The sequence below is a fragment of the Amorphotheca resinae genome (assembly GCF_003019875.1).
Source record: "Amorphotheca resinae ATCC 22711 unplaced genomic scaffold M430scaffold_3, whole genome shotgun sequence".
Lineage (NCBI taxonomy): Eukaryota > Fungi > Ascomycota > Leotiomycetes > Helotiales > Amorphothecaceae > Amorphotheca > Amorphotheca resinae.
The window spans coordinates 1,897,177-1,920,405 of record NW_020194473.1 but is presented as its reverse complement, the minus strand read 5'-3'; the positions used below and the strand labels follow the sequence as shown (position 1 = coordinate 1,920,405).

The following is a 23,229-nucleotide window of genomic DNA, read 5'->3' as shown; positions in this document are numbered from 1 at the left end:
CCCATTCCTCTCGCGTTATACTTGAGGCAGGTTTTCAATGAGTGCTAAGCTTTTGTTCATCGAGAATCCTTCCTCTCTTTGAATTCGGACTTCTATTGAGACAAATGACTTTAAAACAAAATGGTTGTATAAGAAGTGCTTATTGAACTCTTCTATATACATAGGCAAGATGCTATATAGCTGACATAGAATGGTAGATGTACACAATGTTATCAAGGTATGTATCTCATTCTGCGCCCAGCACTTATGATCTTCAAGGCCTGCCTACAGTAACGTAAAGCAGAAGCTGAATAACGAGACCCTAGTTCATCCCGCGTGAAGATCGCACCGTCCCACAATGGCGTCCGGGGTAGATAAGGAAAGATCCATGAGAAGCTGACTGTATTTGCCCCATTGACCGTTGATCCCATACGCAATATCACGAATCCAAAATCACTAACATATACACCCCCCACCTCTCCTCTGGACCCGTCGCCCTTCAGCGGTGCGCGGCCCTGTAGCCCCCGTCCCCTCAGGCTTGCGCAGCGCTCTCTTCCTCTACACGCACAACGCCTTCACCACTACACCCAAAATCCCCAATCAATAATAATAATACAACAACCACCCCAAAACATGCCCGACAGCAATCTCCTCACCCCGCGCACCATCCTCTATCTCCTCCTAGGCTGGGTCTTACTCTGGACCGCCTCCTGCAGCCTAACGTCCTTGTTCGAGCGTACGTTCCTGTCGCAACCTACATGTGCCCCAGCTTCCGCCCCCAGCGGCCCAGACGCAGAGTTCAGGAAACTGTATGAGATGATGGCGGAGCTGGTTAGGGAACAGAAGATTCTAGCGGGGGAGTTTGGCACTTTGCTGGCAGAGGATATCTCTATCAATGGGACGCCGAGTTGTGAGTGTGGGAATGGGCAGAGGAGGAGGGGATGGAAGCTGAAGCGGAGGGATGCGTGGGCGAATGGGGACATAGAGACTGAGGTTTGGCTGTGAGATGAATAGTTAGGCGGGCAGGTGAGGGAAGCGGGCTCGACTCGTTTGGAAGGGGAATAGAGGACTGGTGTTAAACTAGCTGTTGCAGAAATGATCGATCGATACAATGGCCATCGAGTGGCCGAGGTGAGAATTACATATCTCGTCCAATCCAATCCCTGAAATTCAAATCCGGGCTCCAAACGCCGCGCTTTATGCAACCTCTTTTGTCCCTTTGGCCGTGTCTGCGAGCGATGATGTTTATCGCCGTCCTCTTCCAGCTGGGCCTCCCATGCCAGGCATCCCGCCCATCATCCCTCCCATTTGCTTCAACATAGCTTGCATATCCATGCCACCGGGCATACCTCCACCTCCTCCCCCAAACATTTTCATCAATGATGCCATATCTGGCATGCCACCGCCACCAGCACCGCCCATGCTTGCCAACCGCTTCTGCATCGCTGCCATCTGCTGTTGTTTGTTGCCCCCTCCCATGGCCCCTTGAGCTCTTTGCATATTTTTCATATTGCCACCCATCTTCTTTGCCATGCCTGCCATCATCTTGTGCTGCGTTAAGAGATCTTCTACTTCTCTTACGCTTGTCCCGCTTCCGCAGGCTATTCTCGTCATCCGCGTAGGCTGGTCGACGAACATCTTGCCATCGCTATCCAATTCCTTCGCGGTCATCGAATCGCAGATGTAGATCATTCGCTTGAGTTTCAGTGAGCCTTCTTCGTCGTCCATGCCTTGCATCATTCCGCTCATGCCAGGAATCATGCCTGCCATTTTGGAGAGGGGGCCCATCTTCATGATATTCGATAATTGATCTCGGAGATCGCGGACAGTAAATACACCCTCGGCAATATGCTTCATGGTGTCTTTCTGGTCCAGTTTCAGGGATTGCACGTGCTCCACGAGCCCTTGCATGTCGCCCATTCCGAGAAGTTTCGATACGAATTGCTGAGGAGCAAATCTTTCCAAGTCTAACATGTGTTCTCCAGTTCCGATGAAGACGATAGGGGTATGTGTAGCTGCAACTGCCGAGATGGCACCACCTCCGCTGGCATGTCCATCGGTCTTGGTGATGATAATAGCACCAAAATCCGCAGTCTCCTTGAAAGCTTTACTTTGAGCCTCTGCCTGTTGTCCGATACTGGCATCTAGAACCATGATCGTCTGGTCAGGCTTGACGGCCGACTGAATATCAACCATTTCTTGGAACAGAGCATCTTCTTGTCGATGCCTTCCACTGGTATCCACAATGATAATCTCAAACCTCTCCTTCTTGAATTTCTCTACACCTTCCTTCGCGACTACGGCCGGATCCGTTTGTGTGAGTGACCCGTAATATGGAATCTTCGCCTTCGTGGCATTCTGCTTCAACTGGTCGAAAGCACCGGCACGGAACGTGTCTGCGCAAACCAGACAGGCCTTGAATCCTCGTGATTGATAATGCCTCGCCAATTTCGTGCAAGTGGTCGTCTTCCCCGCGCCCTGTAATCCCACAAACATTATAACATTAGGCTTCCCTTTCTTTGGCTTGAAAGGTTCGGCATGCGGATCCACGAGTTGGACCAGTTCGTCGAAGACAGCTTTTTGGATAAGCCGTTTCTTGTTGACACCGGGCGCCAGCTCCTTGAAGTTCACAGCGGCTTTGATGGACTTTTGTAGTTTGCTGACCAGGCGCACATTCACATCGGCTTGCAGGAGCGCGGAGCAGATTTCCTTGATCATTCCATCGAATGCCTAGGTCTGTCAGTGAGCTCGACTCGCCGCTAGAATAAGGTGTTATCTACCTTTTCATCGAGATTGCTGGACCGCGTGAGGTCACTGACGGCGGCATTGATACGCCGCCCCAAATCTTGAAGAACCATGCTGAGTATGAGTTATGCGACGATCTTGCTGTCGCCGTCGCAGAGATGGGGTTTAGGAGGTCTAAACTAACAAATGTGGGATAAAGAGGCGGGGTGTTCATAATGGTTCAGACTTGGCCAATGAGAAGTTGTTCCGCGCTTTCGGAAAATCCCAAAGAATTTCAGAACATATTATTTTGGAAGTTTTTGGTCCCTCCCATGGGAGGATCAGGAACATAACATCCACGACAATTCGACCAGATGGCAGGACCACACTCTAAAAAACGCAAGGTGGAAGAGGGGATGAAAGGGAAGGTGTCTCGACCTGTTAAGAAATTCAAGAAGCAAACCGAATACCACAGCAGCGACTCCGAATCCGAGGCAGAAACAGACTTCCAAGCCGTGAACCTACAAGACTCTGATGAAGAAGGACTTGACACCACAGATCTCGTCACAGCAGCAGCGTCAGACGAAGATGATGAGCCTGCACTGGAAGCAGCAGGAGAAGAGTCCGAGGTCACAGATGCGTCGAATTCGGACTCAGACTCAGAATCAGGCTCGGACTCGGGCTCAGAAGAGACGAATCCCAATTTAATACGAAAGCGCAAACGCAACGACCCGGATGCATTTGCGACATCCATGTCCAAGATCTTGAGCTCGAAGCTATCAAGCTCAAAACGGAGTGATCCAGTCCTTTCGAGAAGCGTGACAGCTCTTCAAGCCAGCAAGGAAATCACAGATTTGGCGTTAGAGAAGAAGGCGAAGAGTAAGCTGAGGGAGGAGAAGAGAGCCGCGCTGGATAAGGGGCGGGTCAAGGACGTCCTCGGAGCCAGCACGGCATTTGATGCTGCGAATGGGAAAGGGGAGGGGGGCCAGAGCGTGCAGGAGACGATGGAGTTGGAGAAGAGATTGAGGAAGACGGCTCAGAGGGGTGTGGTGAAGCTGTTCAACGCAGTAAGAGCTGCACAGGTTAAAGGCGAGGAGGCAGCGAGGGAGGCGAGGAACAAGGGCATCGTCGGGCAGGGAAGGAGAGAAGAGAAGATCAATGAGATGAGCAAGAAGGGCTTTTTGGAGCTAATTGCTGGTGGTGGAGGAGGGTTGAAGACTGGAGGGATTGAGGAAGCTTGAGGAGGAAAAAGTTATTTGTGCATAGGAATGGCTTGGTGTTGCGGTTGAATGTGTGGCGTTCTTTTTTCGAAGCATCGTTGGAGATGCTCAACACTCCAAGGGGCTCTATGAACAAATCGACGGCGGCAAGATACTACATATACACGAGGATCTATGATACCCTCCCAATAGGATCCTATTCTTGATCCAAGATTATTTTCCCAATAGACGCACTTGTACATGCCGTGTGTCTAAACCCCTCCCGGCCCAGTCTATCCTCTCCATGCCACCTATGGAGTACATCCTTAATCAGATCTTTAGTTTTTCTGGCCGAAATCGCTCGCCTGCATATTTCTCGTCATCGAGGGAAGCTTCACTCGTAATCCATCCAGTGACTCGTCCATGATAACCTGGCAACCCAGTCTCGATGTTTCGGTCAAACCGAACGCTAGATCCAGCATATCGTTCTCGTCGTCGTCAGGCTCGGGCATCTTATCGTACATTTCCTCGTCCTCGACTATCACATGGCACGTAGAGCATGCACAGGAGCCTCCACAGGCGCCTAGATCCTATTTTGAGCTTGTGCCGCTGCGTGTATAGAGCTGGGGCCATACCTTCCATCTCGATATCATTTGCCTGAGCAACATCTAAGAGATTGTCCCCCTTCGACACTGCAATCTTGTGCTCATCGCCCTCTTTGTCGATAAACGTTACATAGAGCCTGCTTGTGGATCAGCACCATCCTATCCCTACGTGTCCGAAGCTTGACATACTCTTCTCCCGGCTTTGGCGGCGACCAGTCACCATGCGCAGCAGCTGGGGTTACCGAGAATGCTCTCCTTGTCGGTGAGGATCTTGCAATTTGTCCTACTTCGAATTGCTTCCGGATGTTGCTTCGAGGGTTTGCGGTGCTGCGTACGGTAAAGTGATATGTTGATGGATGTGATGGAATTGTTGCGCAAGACATGGATCGACTTTGAGCTGCTGGCGCCGCTCTGAATGGGGTCTGCAGACATTGGCACTTCACCCTCCGAAGCGCCAGCAAACTTCGACTTGCTGTTCTCGTGGTAACCATCTTGACTATGAGCGTGTGCCTGCGATTTGAAAGAGAGAAGGCGAATTGGCCAGACGATGTTGATATGGGTATGGAAAGAAAGCCAGGAAAGCCAGTTCAAAGAGTAGAATGTAAAGCACAACTGCAACGTAAGGGGCACCTTAAATGGCGGTGTATATTATGTTCCAACCAAGTATTGTTCTCTTGGTGTTGTTGCTATTTAATAATTTTAAGAGGCCGAGCAGCAAAAATGTTGTCGGAGATAAGATTGCCGGAGTAAATACTGTAATGCAGTGAATAAACACACTTTAATATCTGAATAACGTGGTGATAATACAGTAATACGGTAATACTATACGCGAGCTTCGTGATAGGCGCGTACTTTTGACACTTCCGACGACATCCTTGTCTGATTGATGGATCTTCCATGATTTTTGATAAATCCTTGGTTTTGCAAACCACCAACCTTCTTCCAGAACCAACAACCATAATCCATAATGTCGACCTCACGAGAGGGCCCAAATCCCTTGCGGCCATACTACAGGCCTCCATCTATTGGCCTCCCGCAAGACACACCAGGCGCGACCAGCTCTGGAACTCATGGACTTGGCCCAAAAAATGGCAGTGCAGCATCCTACGCATCATCTGCACGCGACATCTTCTCTGATGTCGACTACAGTGATTACTTCTCCTCAGACTCCGCACCATCGGGTATGGAATCGGTCCAGAAGATGTTCAACGACAATTTATACAGGTACTTTAGCGTATTGCTAAGCCAGCCTTTCGATGTCGGGAAGACCGTCCTGCAGGTCAGGAGTCAGGGAGCAGCAGGGACAACACCAGTTTCCGTGGCAGAAGATGTGCGATCAAGGGCGTCAAGTTATCGGGGTTCAGTGTATAGTGATGTATGGAGACTGAGGCCTCTTTGAGTACATGTGCTAATCCGCCATGCAAGGATCAATACGGTTCAGACTCCGACGCAGATGAACCTGCATACTTCACCTCCTCAGCTCCATCCGCACACTCATATACCCCTTCTCGATCTCGACGGCGGAATAGTGACCGATCTCTCTCACCTCCACCTCGATCGCCCAAAACCATTCCGCCTTCACACCAGCTTTCACTAAAGCGAGCCGACTCCTTACTAGAGGTGATCTCTCAGGAATGGACAAAAGAAGGAGCATGGGGGGTTTGGAAAGCAACGAATGCTACATTTATCCATTCCCTCCTGCTTACTACCCTAGAGAATTGGTCAAGGGGCGTTTTTTCTGCTATATTTAACGTGCCTGATCCAGGGGCAATAGTAGGGCTGGGAGCTGTAACTGATGTGATCGATACTCCCTACCCCTGGGCATCCCTTGGAGTAGCAGTGGCAGCTTCAGTTGTAACTGGCCTTCTTCTGGCACCGTTGGATCTCGTCCGAACCAAGTCAGTTTGAGTCCACTCTATAACCCATACAATGCTAACAGTCCCAGGCTCATTTTATCGCCCGTTTCCGACCCCAACCGCTCACTCACATACAACCTCCGCACCCTTCCATCTTACTTCTGCCCTACACCCTTAATTATACCCACCGCCCTCCACAACTTGATAACCCCAACCATAGCCCACTCCACACCCCTACTGCTCCGCTCCCACCTGGCCATCGATCCGGTCCTCACCCCCACCGCCTACAGCCTCTGCAAATTTCTCTCCCGCGTCGTCGAACTATTCATCAAACTCCCGTTTGAGACCGTATTAAGGAGGGGGCAGATGGCCGTTCTCTCTTCGCAAGAGTACTCCGCTACAGGAGGGCCGAACATGCAGACAATGGTGGAGGTAGGACCGTACAGAGGGGTCTTTGGGACGATGTGGAGTATTGTGCGGGAGGAGGGTACCTCGAGCCAGGAAATTGCGGTTGGTGCGGGAGCCGGGAAGATGGTAAAGAGAGGCAAGAAGCCCGACAGGAAAGGACAAGGTATCGAGGGTCTCTGGAGAGGCTGGAGAGTTGGCATGTGGGGCCTGATTGGTGTCTGGAGTGCCAAGGCTATGAGCTCTAGCAATACTGGTGGAGAATTCTAAATGTGGGAGGTGAAGCTTCTGACGATACAAAATACCAGGAGATGAATTGCGATCTCCGTTCAGCGAAAGGCAAGGAAAGGCAAGGCGTACTTTGGCATGGGGATTGGGAACGTGTCTTGATATGTGAGACACGAGGAGTTTCGGGGATGGAGATACTCTGCTCTTTGTCACAAATAACGTGCATATGATTACCCTACTTGTATTTCGATATAATACATTTCCTTTTGTCCTGGAAAGCGGGAGTAGGTATCTGTGCCTCAGCTTCGAATTTTAAGGATCGAGCGATCTGATTCCCCCGTTGTGCACAGCCAAACGTTACCTCAATAGCAAAGTGCAACTTAAGTACAGCTTGTGGTCAGGGTTGATCATCTCCTTGCGCTTTCCCGTTAGTAGCGTTCTGATCCTCTTCATCCTACATCCCAGAAATTACAGTCAGTCATATTGGACTTAATTCCAGAAGGGGGTCGGTGAAGAATGGGTCTTATCTAACCTTCTGTTATTATCGCCCAATTTCATTTCATTTTCCCGCCGCTTTTTCATGATCTCTAACGCTTAATATTTCATTATATAAGGTATATGAGCAAAAACCATCCCACAGTTCCCCAAGATCCTACCTACCTAGCACAAAAACTACTGAGGATCTCTCAGCTAGCGCTCACACTTCATTCATGCAATATTAGTCTTTCTTTCTATCTCTGCTACTTCGCTATCTTTCACATTGTCTGTCCTGTTTCCAAGATTGGTTTATATACTCGACGCGCGGTTTGGATATGCATGTCAGAACTTATCGCTGGTTTTTATGTCTAGGTAGGCGATGGGGGACTTCTTGTTAGTAGGTAGGTAGGTAGGGATACTGAAATGGAAATGTCAGATGCAGGGGATATCTTGATCGTATGAGAGGAAGTGGGAATAATATGAAGAAAGAATATGCTCTCGAAGGGGAATGAATGCTTTATGGTATATTTGCAGCAATGTTCCGCAAGAAGATAAGGAAATAATAGTGTGGACTATTATTCTCAAACTTCCGAAATCCTCCAGTAATCCACTTCGAATATGACAAACCCCGACCTTTCAAACTCGGAGATCAATTTTAAGATATTGTTGATGATCGTGAGGTTTAGGGAGGTAGCTCAGGTCGTGGTTTGTCTATATCAACGAGGAGACATTGTGCTCAAATGCTATTCTGCTTGAGGTATTGCCTGTCTTATATTGGCTCTAGTTAAAGCAAAGAATGCAAATATATCCGTGAACAATTACCAATGGCTCTAATCAAATACAGATCAGTTAAAGATGATCTAGACCTATGCGGTGTCAAAGCTCTATCTGAGGGTCTAACGATGTTTCTTCGCAACTCGCCTTAAGGAGGATTGACGTACTAACTTGATAATATCTCTAGTATCTCAATTGATTCATACTTGCAAAGTTTGGGGGATGCGATAAGTCTCGTATCCATCCTGACAAGGCGGGCTGAGGCGGGATGGATTGCCACACTGAGGAATGTAGTTCGATACCACCTCTAGGAATGCAATGTACCGCGCACCAAGCTCTTTATGGCACAATCATAACTCATGAAGAATCTCCGACCTTCTCATTAAGTTTCTCCCGGTACCAACCTTGCGATTTTCTGATTCCAGTTCCCGACCCCTTTCTCGCTTGTTCTGATAGTCGTCGTCAGAAGCCCCTTTTCAATAATTTTAAGAGTAGGTTTCCTTCCTACTTCTCTCTCCCTTATCTATTGCAATAATACTAGTCTTATTGGAATATACTTACACCTCGTGTCCGACTTTTACTGACTTTTCATGAACTGTGCGTGTGTAGTGCCTGCGAAGACTCGCCCGGCGTATACAGAACAGAACGACTGAGTAAGGCAACCCAGAGCTTTCTGGTAACTACAGAAAAGAAAAAGATGGAGAGAAATCCAGTCTCTGTGAGACCACCCAGGACGTCGACACGACTTACGACTTGGGTTATGTCGGTCACGACAGGCTTCTTGGCACTTGTTTCCATCATTGGTATTGGACTCGCGGCATCGATCTTCTCATCAGAGAATGTGCATACATCTGGTGTGAGCGCAACTCAAACCTTCCTTCTGATCTCGGTAAGTTCTGATGGGTGACTTAGTGGCATTCTTAGCTGATATACCTATCGCAGTCCATAATCTCGATCCTGTACACCGTCGTGTACCTCCTCACGACACTACAGAGCAATCATTCGGGAGAGTTTCTGCGCAAGATACGCGCTCTTTGTTTTAAGATCGCTTGCCTGGCAATGATCTTTTGGGTTGTGACATTGATTGCCTCTTGCGTGGTTATTTCAAAGCCATCTTTATGCTTGAAGGGGAATCGAGACTGCAACTTGCAGGTAGTCGCCATAGTTGAATCAGGGCTCGCAGTGTAAAGTCCCCAGATATTCTGAAATTCCCTGCGGCTAACAACTTTGCAGACTGTTGATGGGAATCCTTTTGATAGCGTTGAGTTGCTATCCGTCTGAAAGGTCTGAGGCCTTTCTTATTCCTCGGAGGTTCTCCAGCCGAGTAAACTGGTCCAGCGGTACGCCGAATCACAACTCGCAGGCATCCTCCTACCTAGAAGATTTACACATAAGAGGTAAACCGAGAGGCGTAACCAATGAACGAGCAATAAGGAGAAAGCCGGTTCCAGTTTCGGCATCTGGGCCCCACCAACACCCCGAAGAATTTCCCCTCTCACCGTTGCCTCCCATGTTGGAGAGATCGAGGCTAAGAGAGCAGCGGGAAGAATTGCCTGATCATTTGAATGATTCTAACCCTGGAAAGAAAGGTACTGTTGCCCAAGACTTGGAGACCCCAACCTCGGACAACATCTCTGGATATGGAGACTTTTCAGATCCAAGTGGCTTCTTGCAAATCCCGGCGTCGACAGGGACAGGATGGGCACAACCCGTGACTCTAAGGAGTAGCACCAGTATCCCCAGACGGTCATCTATGTATACGATGAGGTATTTCGCTCCTCCAAAACTTCACCGTCACCGTTGCTGTCACTGATAGTCTCTAGGCCTGCAGAATACCCAGAGGTCGCAATACATCCTGAGTTGGGATTCTTTGCACCCGCCATTCCACCACCACACCAGTGGAGCCCGTATAGAACAGCGTCTCTGTCACAATTACTTCCTGTGGCAGATTTGTACGGTGTGCCAAGGAGGCCTCTCAATATCCCTGCACCATTGAGGATTGGAAGGCCAATCAGGGACTTTCCTCCAATTCCATACCCGTCGAGCGAGGTCACCTCAGCAGTCAAGAGAAGAAAGAGTATAGATATAAAGGTTCCTGGCGCTTACATTAACTATCCTCCTACGGTTGAAACTGGAACGGAGTCCGCGAGAGGACGCGAGGAGGATCGACGTGGAGTCGATAGCCAGAACCTAGGCCTGGAGAGGAAAGCCGTCCGAATCGTCTCTCCGACTACCGATGAGATGTCTTGAGACATTTCATAGAACTGATGCAATAGAGTTAAGTTCCAGGTAAGAGCAGGACCAAGCCAGGGGCTATGAATGGCTGCTGTAGAGAGGAATTCTGACCCCGATCCAACAGTCCTATTGGAAGGGTGCGGGTGGCATATGTTAAAGACAGACAACAGAGTCGTTCGAGCCTTGTTGAGACTTCCAGGAGGCTTGGTAAGCTTCACTAGAGAGAGTTAACCATGAGAAGACCGCAGCAACCCGCAACGCCTTAGGTAATACAGCTCTCTGTAGGTGAAGAACGAATAGGAATAACATTTCACTCTCCTCCGTCCACTTGGACGGGGATGAGGCTTGTCTTCGGCCCGAAGGGTTTCATGCAGATGATCATATCAAAATGTTAAAATGACCAGTCATTTGCGGCACGGCAGAGGTTTCACGACGATGCCTCTTCGCATTCTCGACGCATGGTGCTTCGATGCGCAACATGCTCTCATTCGGCGAAGATGAGGCTATTCGGGCCCAAACAGACGACCGGCCAGTTCCGAGGAAGCTGATTGAAGGAAAGAAATCTAGGTTTGCTGCAGAATGACGTGCAAAGGAAACGTGGGGTACATCGACTTGCACCACCTCAACGATAGCGTTTACCTACATGCTGTCATGTATATGTATGTAGACGCAAGGACGCACACTGATGGTCTTGGGGTGTGTAAATGGTGAAAACGTGGAGAACTCGAAGCCGCTTGATACTTCGAAGACTTGGACAATGGAAGACAAGAGCTATGTATAGACGTCATATATCTAGAATTTCTGGCTTCTAAACAGAAACAGAAACAGAAAACTGGTTTGGAACTGGAGAGTCCGTGGGTGCCTCAGGTCCAAAAATAGATGCCGAGGCACGTTATCTACATTCACCCACGGATATGACGTCAGGGAGCGCAGCGAAGTACGATTTACGGTACTCCGCAAATACTCCGTAAATTCTCCATAAAACTCCGTAAACAGTCGGTAATACGCTAAAAAGGCACGGAGGAGACGGCGAAGGTGCAAAATTATCGCCCCGCACCTGGCACGTGAATGTATAAATGTTTGAGTTCAACGGTCATCCGCGATATTTCCACCCTCGACACTCGTCACACGAACAATCCAGCAGTCAGAGCCACGAGATACCAAAACACCAGAACCTCTTTTTCTTTTTTACCCTTCTACTTTCACCTCTATTTCCGCGTCGACAACCGCAATCAATCCCTCTCTCCTTTACTCCGTACTGGTCCTTGACGCCTTTTCGCACGAATTGAATCCAAGTCCGATAAATCGCCGCGGCAACCTCCTTGACGGACACTCCACCAAGGGTTCGTGAGCCGGTAGTCGATACAAGTCTACAATCAACCTCGCCAACTCCTCAATACCCCCACTACTTTGCCTTCAATGAGCACCAAAATGGCTTCAGAAGGTCCCACGCAACTTCACTCTCCTCCCGCCCCGTCCCCAAAGCGGCCAAAAGGTAACCAACTACCCTGCTTCCCCTCATTCCTCATCCCCGGCTCACCCCTCCAGGGATCCTCAAGAACTCATATCACCGCTCTCCCCCCCAACAGGCGCCCATAACAACCATACCTCCCTTACCAACCTCACCAGTTCACCGGCCTGGACTCCCTCACGAACTCTCCGATAAAGACATTACCATCCAGAACACCCTCCAGAACGCCGGCCCCCGCCGCTCCCCCTCCAACTCCTCTCGGCCTGGTGGAGCGCGCCGCAAGTCGAGCCTCTCGTCCAATGGCCGAAATGGCGAAGAAAACATGCGGTTGAAGTGGGATGAGGCGAACCTCTACTTAACGGAGCAGGAAAGGAGCTCCACGATGAAGATTGACGAGCCGAAGACGCCTTGGGCCAGACATTACGACCCCGCCGAGGACGAAGAAGAGCTGCGGATGTTGGACGCTGGCGACATCATGGTCGACGAGTTGGATCTGGAGAAGCGGGCGGCACGCAGCGCGAGGGCGAAAGAAGAGGAGATCCCCGGTCTTAGTCTAGGCGAGCCGGAAGAGGCTGTCCCGGAGGAACCTGAGAGCAAAAAGGCGGTGCAAGTCAAGCATCCATCGCAGCAGGAACACGTAGGATTGAGTAAGGAAGAGGTAGACAAGCACAAGAAGTTTGAAGAGATGCGGAAGAAGCATTACGAGATGAAGAACGTGGCCACTCTGCTTGCGCATCCAGAGGATTTGGATGCGCTTGTTGAGGATGGTGACGAGGACATGACTGATGCGAGATAGCAGGTGCGGGTTATGGGACGGCGTTTTGCTCTGCGATGATCGATGATTATGAAGTATTATTCTGTGCATTATAGGCTGAGTGGCGATAAGTTTGGGGCTTGTTTTCCTTTCTATCATGCCTTTTTATCATGCCTACTTTGAGAAAGTATGGCTGCACCGTACTAGCTAGTTAGCTAGATTCAACGATATACTTTTCACAATGAGGCTGGAAGTTGACTCCAGTGTCCGAAGTCGAATATGCATGATGTGGCAGTAAGAGCGGGATAGCTGCTACGCTTCTGATTCTACACTCCCAAAAATCGTAAGAGCTCCAAGATGAAGTGTTGAACGAGCTCGACCTTATTGCATGCCCCCTCAGTTATTGGAAATTTATGAGATATTGAGAATCAGACGTAGGGTTCTTGAAAAGGGGGCGGTGGTGCTGGAGGGGGAGTATTAAATGCCTGAACGAGTTGGTTTTGCAGTCAGCCGAATGTCTAAATAATCTGCAAGTCGAAGCTTTGTCCCAGGTAGGTGGTTATGGTTCTTTAATCTTCAATGCCATGTGAAGAAAGCCATAGATATCTACATATACTTACCGATGTACCCAAGGTACCTGCATACCTACCTAGATAGGTAGACAGGAAATAGGGGCAAGTCACGTGATCACAACCTCCAGTTCAATTCACTTTCCTCCAAAGTCAAATTCGACCTCCCACCTGCATCGCCATATCCTTCGCGTCTACATAACTTTCTGTATCCTTTTTTTCCATCAAGGCTTGGACTCCAGGGCAGAATCGACAATTCTACAGCCAAGGTTTCATCAGTGATGCCCAAGATGTCGACTTCTGATGTCTCGCCCAGCGAGCGCATCCTTCAAGATCGATTGGACTCTGGCCTGGCCCAGATCAAATCAAGCAGCAAGAAGAAGAAGAAGACCAAGGATAAGAAGAGAAAGAGGGAGTCTCGTGAGCCCGAGCTTGAAGAGGATTTGTATAAGGAACGGAAGCGGCAGAGAAAGGAAAAGACCTCCATCATTCTGCCTGAGGGCATCAGCGGAGAGAGCGAGTTGGACGAGGATAATGCAGTCACAGAGCAGGATGAGTGGGAGACGATGAAGAAGTCGAAGAAGGCAAAGGATGAAGATACGTCATCAGAATTCTCGGTGGATATCGACAACGTTCCAAGGGACATTACCACGCAGTCGCACTCAAAGAAGAGCAAGAAACACAATGTTGATACGGAACAACAGAAGGCCAGTAAGTCAACTAAGAACGCGCAAGAGCACCCCAAGCCCGCCAAGGAAACTCGCATCGTGCCAGTCAAGGTCGGCGGCCTTTGGAAACTCCCAGTCCTCGAAAGCGCCCAACGCAAGCCCGAGGAGATTGTCCAGACATCAAGCGCAGTTCCGACTCCAGACACAAGTCTCGCCATCGACAGTGAAGAAGATCCATTCGACGAGGAACGAGAGAAGACAGTAGCGAGCAAGAAACATAATATCTCAACTCCTGTATTCCCTTCGGGACAAGATGGAGCCGGAGCAGCCCCAAGCAAGACCAAGAAATCAAGCAAGCATTCCTCATCCACCACCCGCTCTTCCGCTCCCACGAAAGGAAAGTTGGAGAATGGACAAGCAATTCTTTCACAGGCCGTCGCTGCGATCAAAACTTCCTTGCCGTCTATACTTGAATCCATATCCATTCCGGACTCGATCACCCCCACGCATAAACCCGCGCGCGCGCCGAAGGCAACCCCGAAACCCAGCGGGGCTTCAAAAAGCGAGGGAGAAAGCGAGCGAAAAAATCGGGCGAAAGATACTCCAAATAGCTGGCAAGAGTACCCAGGCAAGCTTCGCGGCAACGTTGAGAGTTCCGCAGATGCTGAGGTGGAAGAAAGTAATGCCCCCTCCCCAACTTTCCAATCCAAACCAAGAACACCCAGCTAATCACCGTCTCCAGATATTGCCTTCTCCTCTACCTACCTCGGCACGCACTACTCAGTCACTCTGCCAGGTTTCACCTTCCGCATCCTGTCTCTAGAAGAGGGAGAGCATTTCTGCACCGCAGAGGATCCCGATGCTCAGCACGGCTTTGGCACTAATCAGGATCCCCACAAAAGCGATTTCCGGATTGAGGCGGTGAGTGTGTGTTCGGTCGCGAAAGGGAGCGTCCAGGTTGAGATGTGCGGAATGGTGTTTGAGATGCCAGAGGGGGGCATGTGGAGGGTTCGCGGGGGTGAGAGGTGTGTTGTTAGGGAGTGTGGGAAGGGGGCTGTGGTCCATGTTACGGGTATTAGGGGTTAGAGCGGATGGTTGCTAATGACGGAGTGAGTAGCTACGTATGGAATGGGTGCGATGGATGGCACGGCAAATACAGTAATGGTAGCAGTAGTCACCTTTCTATAAGCATCGCTGCAGGAATCACAACCAACAAGCTATGATACGGTCTGGGTATAATCATGCATTCATTCATTCATTCATAGCTCCACAGCTCGAGATGGTCAAAAGAAGCGTTCGCTATATCCATAATTTCATTTGCAAACCATCCATCCCATTACTGCGGCAACAACGACTTCAGAATCGCCTCAATATCCGCATCCGTCTTGTTCCCAGGGACGCCCAAGATCTCATTGTCAGTCTTCTCCATCTTGCCACCATATCCGTCTCCGAAGATAGACACGAAGATATAGGGGATCAGGACCTCTGGAGTGAACTCGCCCTTGGCGACGCGGGCATCGGACGCGGCCTTGAGCTCAGTGGTGCTAGATGGGACAGGCTCCAGCTTCAGCTGCGGAGCGACCTTGCGGGCCAGGGCGAGCAGCTTGTTCTGGGAGGTGACGAGGTCCTGGACGTAGACGGGGCGGTTCTTGGTCTCCTCGAAATGGGTGAGGGTGCCGACGACGGCCTGGCCGACGGAGGCGAGGCTGGTGGCGCTGAAGAGCCGGTCGCCGCCGTCCCAGATGGCGGGCTTGCCGGACTTCCAGTCGAGCAGGAAGCTCTGCTCGAGACCCCAGTCGAGGAAGGCGCCGTTGCGCACGAGCGTGTAGGTGAACTCCGGGTGGGCCTTGGCGGCGGCCTCGAGGTGCTGGATCACGGCGAGCTTGAAGCCGTACACGGGGAAGGCGGCCGTCTTGGGGTTGCTCAGGTCCGAGCCGAATTCTGAGGGCAGGAAGCGCTTGACGCCGGCAGCGACGGCAGCGTCGATGACGAGCGTCTGGCCTTGGAGACCGGCCGTGCCGACGGTGGAGACGACGGCGTCTTGGCCTTTGAGGGCGCTGGTGAGGGACTCGAGGGACTCGAAGTCAACCTGGCTGACCTTGACGGAGGCGGGAAAGGTGGCCTTGGTGGAGGAGCGGGTGAGAACGGTCACGTTGAACTTGCCCGAGTCAACGAGGGCCTTGAGGACGGGAGTTCCCAAAGCACCGGCGGCCTGGAAAGGTGTGAGCTTGGTCCCAGGAATTGGTGGAGGTCTGGGGTTGGGGTACTTACACCGACGACGGCGACGTTCTTGATGGTAGTCATGGCGAGAGCTGGATGTTGTGTAGAAGGAATAGGGGGGTATCTTGTGGATGGAAGAGAGGGGAAAGGGGAGTAGATGAGATGAAATGAGATAAGAGATGAGAGATGAGAGAGTTAATGAAGAGAAGAGACAGAGATAGGAGGAAAGCCTTGGATGGATATGTTTATATACCTCATTTATATCACCCCCTTGGGACCGGCAATCACGCATTTTGGACCATTTCGAAGCAATTCGCAGCCCTTCGGCGCGGGGCTCCCTCTCTTAGCTCAGCGATGGTGAGATGGCCCTGCTGACAAATCACCGCGCTTATGCAGAACAGGAGAAGCATCACCAAGACGTGAGCGTTGCAACTTGCCCGCAGCTGTGATGCGCGACACACATCAGGAGAAGAAGCGCGCGGCTTTCTGTGGGAGGTGGGAGCCGGGAGCCGTAATCAACCCCTCTGGCTCAACGGCTCCCACCGCTCGGGATCGCGTCACTGCCCCTCCCTCCTCCTCCCTCCCCCTCCCGCGGCTCCCGCCACTTTTCCGCCGCTTTTGAGGGGCGCGCCCACCGGTGCCCCGCGCGGGAATGGACTGTTCCGCTGAGATTCTGTGTATCAGCATCCTGGCCGTTGGTCTCGTATGTGCACCTCTGTAACCCTCATGAGACAGGATTACATGAGGGCATTACCTTATGTAGCAGTTGCCGGTCTTCTTAAGATCTCTCATAGCGGGTGAACATAATTCCAAAAAGGCCCTCGATCGACTTCCCGCCGGCGCAAATAGGGGGGCCAGTCAACTAACCGAAAGTCGCACGTGCCACCTGCAGTTCCACGGGAAAGCAGTCACGTGATGCTGATCCTATCGCCATCGAGAACAACCTGGAACGTCCAGCGCTGCCATGACAAGCCCCAATGCGATGTGCAACAAGACCGCCTATGTATCACGTGACATATAACTTTTTGTTGCACATCGCAAGTGAGCACGCGGCGTGTACGCAGCGTGTTGTGCGTGGTTGCGCGCAGGTGGTGGGGTTGCGAGGTGCGTGAATTACGTGAAGTGCGTAAAATGCGTGAAGGGCGTGCGAGATCTCTTTCTACTCCACGCTGAAAATCCCCCTATTCATGTGACCAGAAAATAGGGTGAATATATATATGTGCGTATGTGTGCGTGTCTTCTGGACTTCTCCGTTTCTTGTTTCTGGCTGTGCACATCCCTTACTCCGTACGACTCCTTTACTAAAAGCGGCACATTCAGATATCAGCCCTTCGCTAAAAGCAGCGGCCACGTGTGGGGGAGTGTCAAACCCCCGCGTTCCTTGGACCATGGAATTTATTTACACTCTCTTGCTCTACATCTTTGCCATTAGAGCCGCCGACAATCTCAATCCACCTCTGGTTAAGAGGTTGCCCATGAAGCATCCATGTCTTCCGCCGGCGAGCGATACCTATGCAAGTTCAGCGGCTGTGGGAAGAGCTTCGCTCGCAAGGAGCACCTGGCACGGCACTCCCGCTCTCATTCGGGGTGTAGCCGTCACGTTTGCCAGCTCTGTCTCCGAGAATTCACGCGCAGGTCCGCTCCTCTTATAACTCCCCTCTTCCTTTAAATCAGTCTAGCTAAGTTTACTTGCTATCTCAGTGACAGCCTGCAGCGTCATCTGAGCCGCCATGGTGATTCGTTCAAGCCCACCACTGGCCGGAGCAAGCACGCCTGTGCGGCTTGCCATGCTAGCAAGGTAAAATGTGATGGCAGCCGCCCATGTTCGGCCTGTTTGAGGAAAGGCGCTCAGTGCAAGTATGACTTGCCGGATTCTGATGCTCATCGAGCTGACTCGGTTTCCCTCTTCGAATCGCCAACATTGAACGGGGATCATGCAATTCTGGACTCCAGCAACGGCATGAACCAGCCTCTCGCATCATCAGCATTAACCATCGACCAAACTCCGCTACCCGATAATGAGTTTCCGGGCATCATCCCTACCCCGGCTCCTCCGCCTCCGTCAGCTGCTTTCCAAGGAAAGACCAATGGCCTCATTGACTGGTCTTCCTTAAGAATTCAAAAAGACCAGCCAGACCCCATGCACGTGGAACCTAAGCCTAGAGTCTCTCAACCCAGTTCCGCCAGTGGTGATGAGAATCCGTGCCCGCAACCTGAAGGCTCGACCCAGAAGTATCTGGATGCTTACTTTACATATTTTCATCATCGCTGGACCATCATTCACGCTCCTACATTTGACGACAAGACCCATCCTCCTGTCGTGTTGTCGTCTATGTGTATGATTGGTGCTTGGCTTAGTGGGACTCAAGATTCAAGAGAGCTGGCTGCTGCTATGCATGACCGTTTGGTGGCCCACATCGTTCCTCGATTGGTGTGTCCATGAAGCCCATAGACCGGATCAACTTTTGATTAACTGGTAATAATAGCTTCAAGCCTCATCAAGTGACAAGTTACAGGAGTCGTTATCAATGGCGCTGTGTCAGGGTTCTCTACTCAATATGATATATGGCCTCTATTGCGGGGTACGTAAAAATAAACGGCAGCGGTGAAATCCTGCTAATATAAGAAGGTCGAGAGGATTATATCAAAAGTAGTGATTTTGAGGAACATACTCGTTGCTGTCCTCCGAGAAGTGGGATTCTTCAGGCCGGAAGTCTCCTATGATAACCCCAAAAGTTTTCTACCTTTTCGTATGACAAAACTCGGAGAAAGACAGAGGTACGTGTTTCACGTATTTCTTACCTTCTACCTTTTCTGAAGTTTCTCTAGACTGGCAGCATACCTCTTCAAGGTCGATTCGTACCTTAACATCGTCCGTGGTCAGCCTGCAATTCTCACTGCTGAAGAGCTACATTATACTCTTCCAGCTACATTTTCGCTTCACAATGCAGCCGGTCTTGATATATTTGAAACCCGATACTCGATCGAGCCAGCTATCAGAAGTCAAACGACGCTCTGCGATATGGTCCAGGACGCCGCGTTAGATGCTGCAGCTCCAGTCGAGGGTCTAATGCTAGCAGAGGATATACAGTTGGGAATTTGCGCATTGCAGCCACGCATCTGGCATTTATTAGTGCGAAGAACTGATACCCCGGACCTCAGTAGCGCCATTGAAATGGATGCTCTCAGGAGAAATTTGGAATCTTGGAAGCGTTTGCTCATCCGGATACCGACGGCACAACCTGATGCTTCCAGTTTCAGCAGAGAACAACATCTGGCCATGCGTTACTACTATGGAACAGAAGACCAGTCCAAAGACGGCTGGCAAAGCGTTGTCTCCTACCGCCAGAGAAGCCTTGTCTACGACGCAACCATGCTTTATCATGTTTTCAGCCTTCATTTATACGCCAATATCCGAATTCTGAGTCAACTGGCTGAGGACGCTAGGCCAGATAATTCGAAAGCCCCGTATGAAGATGTAAACTCACAAGCCAAAACCAGAAGAGAAACCTATGCACGAGAATGGGCCAAGGCACCCAACTCGAGACGCGCCTTGTGCCACGCTGCAGCCGCACTTGCGTCTTACAATAGCTTGTCAGCTCTTGTGAATAAGACAATAGATCCGATAAGTCATGTGGCGCTCTCTGCTGGGGCGCTGGTGGTTTGGGCCTTCTGCTCCTTTTCCTCTCATGTTTGCGAGGCCTGCGTCCCAAGATCACAAATCCATTCTATATATGCGCAGCTACCAGAAGTTGAGCTGACAAGGTGGGCAGAGATCAAAGCAGAGCCTGTCCTCGAGAGGGAGAGGGAGACGTGGATCGAGGTGGGGGGCGGTCTTGCTACATTGATAGGGTTAAAACTGTGTCGATGCAGTCTCGACATTCTAGTCTCGCAATACTATTCCTGCCTCCCGGAAGGCTGGAATGTTGCGGATACCATAGCTCCTGGTATTTGGAAAGCCCCGGATACAATTATGGAAGTCTGAATGATCTCGAATCCGATCGATGTTTCCGAATATTCGGACCATTAATGGTCTTTCCCCTTGTTGAAACGACTGGGATATATCCTCTCTTTGACAGGAGCAGAGTTAAACACTCCCCGAGATATCCTTCGATCATCCAAGACTGGCAGTGCGTAAATTGCCTCAACACTGATGGCCAGTTTCATACAGGGGATTCGATCGAGGACGAAGTATCCTCCCGTCCTCCATCCCCCCTCCCTCCATGAACATACGATGTTGGAGGGGTCATAGTCTATAAGGCAAGAGACTTGGAATATGGGTGTTGGGAAGATGCGCGAGAATGCGTCACACTAGCGTTTTGTATTGATCCAATTGATAGATACCCTGCCCTTGGAGGCCTGTTATAGCAAGTGGTATTACTATGTCAGTTGATACAACATTCAGCTCCCGTGTACCGCTCACTCAGTACAAAATACCCACGATTATCAAGCGGCCCATCCGAAGTCCGACAGATGTCGATAGGTGTTTTCAAACGCTTTAGAACCATTTCAAACTACAATATTAGTTTATGTATTGAGATACACCAAATGATTCAAAAAGCCACAGTATTTTTTAACATTCATGCTACATTGATCAAGACAGCTACAAACTCGTGGCTATACTGTACGCTCGATGCCTCACCAGAAGACAGCCAAAGACAAAATCAGTAATTGGTAAGACTTTTTCTTACATTCTCAACAAAACGTTTCGCTTATCCTAGATACAAATAGAAGCTAGGTACCTATACAAGATCTCATTAAGCTAGCATATACTATCCTCAAAAGAAAGAAAGCCAGGGAAAAGGAGTACCGGGACATATACCTGTACAGTAAGCAAAGCAGTGGTAACATGGTATGTTTATCTTTACTGAAAATGCTCTCTTTGATAGAAGCTAAATTAGTGAGAATAGGTTGGGCATAATTGCTTTTCGACAAGTTTTAAGAAGACAAAGTAAATATGGTAATGGTATAGTATCGCTGGAAGCGAGGAAGAAAGGGATGAAAGTGAAGGATGTTGTAGGAAAGAACTACGCCTAAGCGGCGGCAGCAAGGCTGTAACGGTTAGAAGAAAAAAGAGGAGCGTTTTACAGAGAAAGCACTATATGCCTCTTATGGGTATGTTGGGTTATGTTGGATGTGGATAGGCTACAAGCTTGAGTAGATAGGGGATGCAAAATCCTATTGAATTCCGATTTGTGGTATGTACGGAGCATTGATGACCCATCCCCGGATTCTTCCCCTTGATCGACCCCCACCCGTGGAGGACCCCTACCACGTGACCGCGATAACGGAAATGGAAGAGTCGTATTCGTCTCCCTCCTCATGGAAACCAGCAACCTTTTCTTTTCTTTTTCTCTTCTCCTTTTTCTATCCCTTGCTTTCTTGCATTCTTGCTTTTCCGCAACTCTCTTTCCCTTCTGCCTGTGTAAGGGTCCTTGTGCGTTTCTATTTTCTTCTTCTCTGTCTTCTCCGTCTCCTCCTCCGCCCCCCTCTTCTCCCCCTTTTGTCCGTCAGCAAAAGCTTCAACACCAATACTCCCAGCACAACTCATGTCTTCGCCCACGCAATGCCGCCGACTCCACGGATTCGGACGGTTGAGGGCTCTTGCTGGGGATGCAAACAGCGTCGAGTGATCTGTGACTTGGCCGTGCCGACCTGCGGCAAATGTGCGAAGATTGGACGGCGTTGCGATTATGGCACGGTGCGTCTGCGATGGACCGACTGCGTGGCATCGAGGGGACGGCTGGCGGGCAAGAAGATCCCTCTGTACCAGCCGCCAGCGCTGCAGAGGAGCCAAGATCAGCATCTGCTCTACTTTGAGAATGAACTGCTCCCCCGCCTCAATCTGTCCAATACCGTTCCTCGCATCGATTTGTCCTTCCTATCGCGCGACCCCATCCTGTCGCAGTCGGTCATCGCAGTTGCGAATGCCCATCAGACATATGCATACCAGAGCTCCGACGAGAACTCGGCGGTGGCCCGCATTCAAGACCGCAATAACGCGCTGCGGGTGTTCAGGAAGCACCTGATGGCTGCACATAACGATGAGGTCAACCACTCCCTGTTCATCGCCAATGTCCTCCTCTGTATCCTCGATGGCATGCTCGGACCAACCACGGAGAATTCAGCAGCTGCAGCACATCACCATCTTGTTGGAGGAAAAGCGATCCTGAAACACTGGGAGGGTGGTCAAGATATATTCGACCAGACAGAAGAGCTACCGATTCTGATGCTATCAATCTTTACAACCATGGATCTGACCCACTCGTTATTGATTGGCGATGAACCGTACTTGGACCAGCCGTCCTGGGCAAGGTTCGGTAATTGCGAAGCTTGGTGGGGGAACGTCAAGTCGGATGATGATTTCCTTCAGACGATGGGCATCCTAGCGAACCTCGCAACTCTCGGCCACGGCGTCCGTCACTTCAGCAACACCGTCCCTATCGATACCTTGCTCGCGATCCAGACGTCTCTGGATGAACAAGCGAATCAACTAACCGTAGACGACGAAACGCATGGCAGTGTCGAGAGAAGCGCATGGGCTGCTTTCTGCTCCGTATATCGATTTACAGCCTCAGTCTATCTCTACCGTGCCCTCAGCGGTCTCGATGTCGACCACCATCTCGTGCAACAAGCCGTTAGCAGCTGCATGGAAGTGATCTCCAGCCCGGCTCTACCCTCGCAACTGCAGCACTGCATCCTCTTCCCCCTACTCGTCGTAGGCACTCTCTGCATGGAGGAAAACCAGAGAGTTACAATCCGGCGCAGTATCGAACGGACGTCGGCATATCTCTCGTTCGAAAGCCTGCGCTCTCTGACTCTGTTTTTGGAAGGGAGATGGAAGATGTTGGATCAGGAGAACGAGGCGTATCGGAAGTCGGATTGGTGGTCGTATTTCGAGGATATCGCGCTGGCTACTTGTCTCTTCTGAAAACGCTCAGGACTAGAGAGAAATATCAAGTACTATTTTCCGCTATTCCTGCTCTTGCTTTGACACTTGTCACCTACCTAGGGGCTTAAACCCCCTGATTTCAAGAACGAACCCTTTTACTCTATAGTAATACA

At 50.4% G+C, this 23,229-nt stretch overlaps 11 protein-coding genes across 11 annotated transcripts; 8 read left to right on the top strand and 3 right to left on the bottom strand.

The window, feature by feature from the left end:
• The first annotated feature begins 283 nt into the window (after positions 1–283).
• Positions 284–1,226, top strand: M430DRAFT_33857 (hypothetical protein). Its single transcript, XM_024866445.1, has one exon. The coding sequence runs from the start codon at positions 613–615 to the stop codon at positions 982–984; it is 372 nt and encodes a 123-aa protein (XP_024723393.1). The 5' UTR covers positions 284–612; the 3' UTR covers positions 985–1,226.
• Positions 1,225–2,837, bottom strand: M430DRAFT_48919 (hypothetical protein; the record flags this gene model as incomplete). The annotated part of the gene is made up of 2 exons (XM_024868028.1): positions 1,225–2,709; positions 2,760–2,837. The coding sequence occupies 2 exons, from the start codon at positions 2,835–2,837 to the stop codon at positions 1,225–1,227; spliced, it is 1,563 nt and encodes a 520-aa protein (XP_024723392.1).
• A 240-nt stretch (positions 2,838–3,077) lies between these two features.
• On the top strand, positions 3,078–3,944 carry M430DRAFT_97879 (hypothetical protein; the record flags this gene model as incomplete). Its single annotated transcript, XM_024870076.1, has 1 exon — positions 3,078–3,944. One exon carries the CDS (start codon positions 3,078–3,080, stop codon positions 3,942–3,944), a length of 867 nt encoding a protein of 288 aa, XP_024723391.1.
• A 296-nt stretch (positions 3,945–4,240) lies between these two features.
• Positions 4,241–4,890, bottom strand: M430DRAFT_98189 (hypothetical protein; the record flags this gene model as incomplete). The annotated part of the gene is made up of 3 exons (XM_024870103.1): positions 4,241–4,485; positions 4,538–4,644; positions 4,697–4,890. 3 exons carry the CDS (start codon positions 4,888–4,890, stop codon positions 4,241–4,243), a joined length of 546 nt encoding a protein of 181 aa, XP_024723390.1.
• Positions 4,891–5,474: 584 nt separating this feature from the next.
• On the top strand, positions 5,475–7,038 carry M430DRAFT_17263 (hypothetical protein; the record flags this gene model as incomplete). The annotated part of the gene is made up of 3 exons (XM_024863635.1): positions 5,475–5,882; positions 5,933–6,405; positions 6,453–7,038. The coding sequence occupies 3 exons, from the start codon at positions 5,475–5,477 to the stop codon at positions 7,036–7,038; spliced, it is 1,467 nt and encodes a 488-aa protein (XP_024723389.1).
• Positions 7,039–8,944: 1,906 nt separating this feature from the next.
• M430DRAFT_26253 (hypothetical protein) lies at positions 8,945–10,497 on the top strand (the record flags this gene model as incomplete). Its single annotated transcript, XM_024865365.1, has 4 exons — positions 8,945–9,136; positions 9,190–9,431; positions 9,481–10,014; positions 10,071–10,497. The coding sequence occupies 4 exons, from the start codon at positions 8,945–8,947 to the stop codon at positions 10,495–10,497; spliced, it is 1,395 nt and encodes a 464-aa protein (XP_024723388.1).
• A 1,105-nt stretch (positions 10,498–11,602) lies between these two features.
• M430DRAFT_40525 (hypothetical protein) lies at positions 11,603–12,958 on the top strand. The gene is made up of 2 exons (XM_024867405.1): positions 11,603–11,977; positions 12,031–12,958. Exons 1-2 carry the CDS (start codon positions 11,902–11,904, stop codon positions 12,747–12,749), a joined length of 795 nt encoding a protein of 264 aa, XP_024723387.1. The 5' UTR covers positions 11,603–11,901; the 3' UTR covers positions 12,750–12,958.
• Positions 12,959–13,566: 608 nt separating this feature from the next.
• Positions 13,567–15,094, top strand: M430DRAFT_40524 (hypothetical protein; the record flags this gene model as incomplete). The annotated part of the gene is made up of 2 exons (XM_024867404.1): positions 13,567–14,623; positions 14,687–15,094. 2 exons carry the CDS (start codon positions 13,567–13,569, stop codon positions 15,028–15,030), a joined length of 1,401 nt encoding a protein of 466 aa, XP_024723386.1. The 3' UTR covers positions 15,031–15,094.
• A 79-nt stretch (positions 15,095–15,173) lies between these two features.
• Positions 15,174–16,361, bottom strand: M430DRAFT_40523 (hypothetical protein). Its single transcript, XM_024867403.1, has 2 exons — positions 16,216–16,361; positions 15,174–16,156 (listed from the first exon to the last, which is right to left on the bottom strand). The coding sequence occupies exons 1-2, from the start codon at positions 16,246–16,248 to the stop codon at positions 15,281–15,283; spliced, it is 909 nt and encodes a 302-aa protein (XP_024723385.1). The 5' UTR covers positions 16,249–16,361; the 3' UTR covers positions 15,174–15,280.
• A 1,763-nt stretch (positions 16,362–18,124) lies between these two features.
• On the top strand, positions 18,125–20,149 carry M430DRAFT_97098 (hypothetical protein; the record flags this gene model as incomplete). Its single annotated transcript, XM_024870008.1, has 4 exons — positions 18,125–18,595; positions 18,651–18,746; positions 18,794–18,942; positions 18,994–20,149. 4 exons carry the CDS (start codon positions 18,125–18,127, stop codon positions 20,147–20,149), a joined length of 1,872 nt encoding a protein of 623 aa, XP_024723384.1.
• Positions 20,150–21,730: 1,581 nt separating this feature from the next.
• Positions 21,731–23,095, top strand: M430DRAFT_97393 (hypothetical protein; the record flags this gene model as incomplete). Its single annotated transcript, XM_024870032.1, has 1 exon — positions 21,731–23,095. One exon carries the CDS (start codon positions 21,731–21,733, stop codon positions 23,093–23,095), a length of 1,365 nt encoding a protein of 454 aa, XP_024723383.1.
• Positions 23,096–23,229: the final 134 nt, after the last annotated feature.